Source organism: Caretta caretta, chromosome 1 (assembly GCF_965140235.1).
Source record: "Caretta caretta isolate rCarCar2 chromosome 1, rCarCar1.hap1, whole genome shotgun sequence".
Taxonomy (NCBI): Eukaryota; Metazoa; Chordata; order Testudines; family Cheloniidae; genus Caretta; species Caretta caretta.
In genome coordinates, this window is record NC_134206.1 from 4,019,644 (window position 1) to 4,023,776 (window position 4,133).

Consider the following 4,133-nt stretch of genomic DNA (forward strand, 5'->3'; position numbering starts at 1 on the left):
CATATTTAGATAGAACAATGACTTTCAGCAAATCATAACCTTTCCCTGATACCTCACATGGCCTGCTATATAAGCAATATCACAATTATATATCAATGAGGAATATGGGGGTTACAGGGCACTCCTGATATATTCAGTATCACACTTATGTCTCAGACAAAGCTGGGTACCTGCAAGAAAGTGGCTCACCCAAAGAAACACGGGAAGTAACAGAGGTGCAGGCCTGTAGCGATAAATACCAAGATGCCTGTGCCCTTCATGCTGATTCTGTTGAGCAAAAAGTCATAGCCCAGCATGATAATGTCTCTTTCCTTGGGAAAAAGCTGGCTCCTTTCCAAAGTGGATCTTGCATCATAGATCAGACCTATGGTCCATCCAATCCAGTTTCCTCTCTCTGACAGTGACAGCCATAGGTGCTGCAGAAGAAGGTGAAAGGAACCCTGCAGTGGGTGGATGGGGGGATGACCTGACCATCGGGAGAGTGTCACCTGAATGCCTAACAGCTAGAGATTGGCTTGTGCCCTGAAACACATGGGTGTATAGGCTTTCCAAAATATTTATTTGGCTGTAACTATTGTAACTGGTTAGTCCCACTATCCATGTAAATGTCCAAACCCTTCCTGATTCTTGCTTAGCTCATGGCCTCAACTACCTCTTGTGACAATGAGTCCCTCAGTCTAATTAGGCATTGAGTGAAGAAAGCACTATTTATTATCAGTTTTGAATTGGCCACATTTCAGTTTAATTGAATGTCTTCTTGATCTTGTGTAATAAGACGGGGGAACACATTCTCAATGTACTCTGTACGAGTCAATATTTTATAGACTTTTCTCATATCCCCTCTTATTCAACTCTTTTATAAGGCAACAATCCCAGTCTTATTAATCTCTCTCAGTTTGAGAGTTTCCCTAGGCTCTTGATCATTCTCTTTGCCCTTCCCTGAACCCCTGTAGTTCTGCAATATCCTCTGTGAGGAGGGTGCCCAGGACTAGACAGGGGAGTCCAGAGGAGGGTGAAACATTGACTGACTGATCTCATGGCATTGTATTTACAAGATGAGTCCCCATCCCACACAGAAGACAAGAAAAGAGCACATTTAGTGCCCGCTTATAAAAATGGAAATAAGGACATCCCAGGAAATTACAGACCGGTCAACTTAACTTTTGTACCCAGAAAGATAGTGTAGCAAATAATTAAGGAATCCATTTGCAAACATCTAGAAGATAATAAGGTGATAAGCAATAGTCAGCATGGATTTGTAAAGAACAAATCATGTCAAACCAACCTGATAGCCTTCTTCTTGTAGATAGGGGGAAAATGGAAGAAATGGTTTGTCTTGATTTCAGTAAATCATTAGACAAGGTCTCACACGACCTTCTCATAAACAAACTAGGAAAATACAACCTTGATGGAGCTACTATAAAGTGGGTGCATAACTTGCTGGATAACTGTTCCCAGAACGTAGTTATCAATGGGTCACAGTCAGGCTGGAAGGGCATAAGGAGTGGGGTTACACAGGATCAGTTCTGGGTCCAATTCTGTTCAATATCTTCATCAATGATTTATATCATGGCATATAGAGTACACTTATAAAGTTTGCAGATGATACCAAGCTGGGAGAGGTTGCAAGTGCTTTGGAGGATAGGATGAACATTCAAAATGATCTGGACAAACTGGAGAAATGGTCTGAGGTAAATAGGATGAAATTCAATAAGGACAAATGCAAAATACTCCACTTAGGAAGGAACAATCAGATGCACACACACAGAATGGGAAAAGACTCCCTATGAAGGAGTACTGCAGAACGGGATCTAGGGGTCATAATGGACCACAAGTTAAATATGAGTCAACAGTGTAACACTGTTGGCAAAAAAGCAAACATCTTTCTGGGATATATTAGTAGGAGTGTTGTAAGCAAGACACGAGAAGTAATTCTTCCACTCTACTCCGCGCTGATTAGGCCTCAACTGGAGTATTGAGTCCAGTTCTGGGCACGACATTTCAGGAAAGAGATGGACAAATTTGAGAGATTCCATAGAAGAGCAACAAGGATGATTAGGGGTCTGGAAAACATGACCTATGAGAGAAGATTGAAAGAATTGGGTCTGTTTAGTCTGGAAAAGGGAAGACTGAGAGGGAACATGAAAACCATTTTCAAGTACCTAAAAGGTTGTTACAAGGAGGAGGGAAAAAAATTGTTCTCCTTAACCTCTGAAGATAGGACAAGAAGCAATGAGCTTAAATTGCAGCAAGGGAGGTTTGGTTTGGACATTAGGAAAAACTTCCTAACTGTCAGGGTGGTTAGGCACTGGAATAAATTGTCTAGGGAGGTTGTGGAATCCCTATCACTGGAGATTTTTAAAAGCAGGTTAGACAAACTCCTGTCAGGGATGGTCTCGATGGTGATTGGTCCTGCCGTGAGTACAGAGGACTGGACTTGATGACCTCGAGAGGTCCCTTCCTGTCCTATGATTCCATGATTCTCTTGGATCCCAATGTTTTGCTTAGTTTCTGTCTGTGCTTGCACTGTGAGCAGGGTTTCACAGAGCTGTGTACCATGATGCCCAGGTCCCTGTCCTGAGTTCAGACAGTTAAATTAGGATCTTGTGAGGTGTTTGTGGGGTTTACGTTTTCCCCTCAAATTGGCGTACACGTTGCAGTTATTAACATCAAAATTCACCTGCCATCATGTTGCCCATTCACCTGGCTTGGTTAGCTCCCTCTGAGGACTTCTCTGGCCTTGACTATGACCTAAATAATCTGGTGCCATCTATAAATGTTGCCACCTCACTGCTCAATCCCTCTTTCTAGATTGGTAATAACTATAAAATATTTACTGTACTATTTGTTATAAACTGTGTTACTCCATGGCTGTGCTTCTCTCCCTTTGCAGACACCTTGAACATTTCTAAGCCCAATCAATGCATCAACCTCATCTCATGGCATCTTTCAACCTCACCCCCTCTGACCCTTCAACATTCATCCTTATGGGCATCCCTGGCCTGGAAGCTGCGCATATCCTGATTTCTATCCCTTTGTCTATGTTCTACATTATCAGCCTGTTGGGAAATTTCATGGTTCTGTTTGTTGTAGGGAAAGAACAGACCCTGCACAAGCCAATGTACCTGCTGCTCTGCATGCTGGAGCTCACAGACATCAGCACTTCTACCTCCGTTGTGCCTAAGGCACTGTGTATATTTTGGTTCAATCTGAAAGGCATTACTGTGGATGGTTGCCTCACCCAGATGTTCTTCCTTGATGTGTTTTCTGTTATGCACTCATCTATCCTTGTGACAATGGCCTTCGATCGCTACGTTGCCATATGTAACCCTCTGAGATACTCCACCATCCTCACCAACGCACGAATAGCTAAGCTAGGGCTCGTGGGTTTGATAAGAGCTGTTCTCTTCATTCTGCCCCTGCCCCTGCTCCTGAAGAGGCAGCCATTCTGCACCAACCGCATTATCCCCCACACATACTGCGAGCACATAGCTGTGGCAAAGATATCCTGTGGGGACATCACAGTCAACAAGATGTATGGCTTGGTGATAGCAGTTACAGTTATCGGGTTAGACCTGATGCTCATTGCCCTGTCCTATGGTCTCGTCATCAGGGCCATCCTCAGAATCTCCACCAAGAAAGCCCACCAGAAAGCCCTCAACACCTGTACAGCCCACATCTGTGTGATTCTGATGTCTTATACTCCCTCCCTCTTCTCCAAGTTGACACACCGGTTCAGTCAGGGCATCGCTCCCCATGTCCACATCATCTTGGCCAACCTCTATCTCCTCATTCCCCCCATGCTCAATCCTATCATTTATGGGATCAAAACCAAAGAGCTTCGTGACAAAGTGGTCAAGTACATCTGCAGAAGGTGATCACTGGGGGCCACTGACTTTAAACCTGCATAGCAAGAAGAGGAAGGGTATCCCCTCATCAGTCAAGTACGCTCTGTTTCATTTTGGCTGAGCTCAGCATTGTGGAAGTTCAGTCTGAGAATGTCTTCACACCTAACATCATATCACTCTATCGCCAAGCACTGCTCCTTGTGCTGCTGAATTCTATCTTAACATCACCTGATCTCTTTCAGTGTCACCCATCAGCCCGCATCCCTATACTCATTGTCACTCAGA

General features: G+C 43.9%; 1 protein-coding gene across 1 annotated transcript; it reads left to right on the forward strand.

The window, feature by feature from the left end:
• The first annotated feature begins 2,939 nt into the window (after positions 1-2,939).
• LOC125626694 (olfactory receptor 52P1-like) lies at positions 2,940-3,878 on the forward strand. Its single transcript, XM_075130548.1, has one exon. The coding sequence runs from the start codon at positions 2,940-2,942 to the stop codon at positions 3,876-3,878; it is 939 nt and encodes a 312-aa protein (XP_074986649.1).
• Positions 3,879-4,133: the final 255 nt, after the last annotated feature.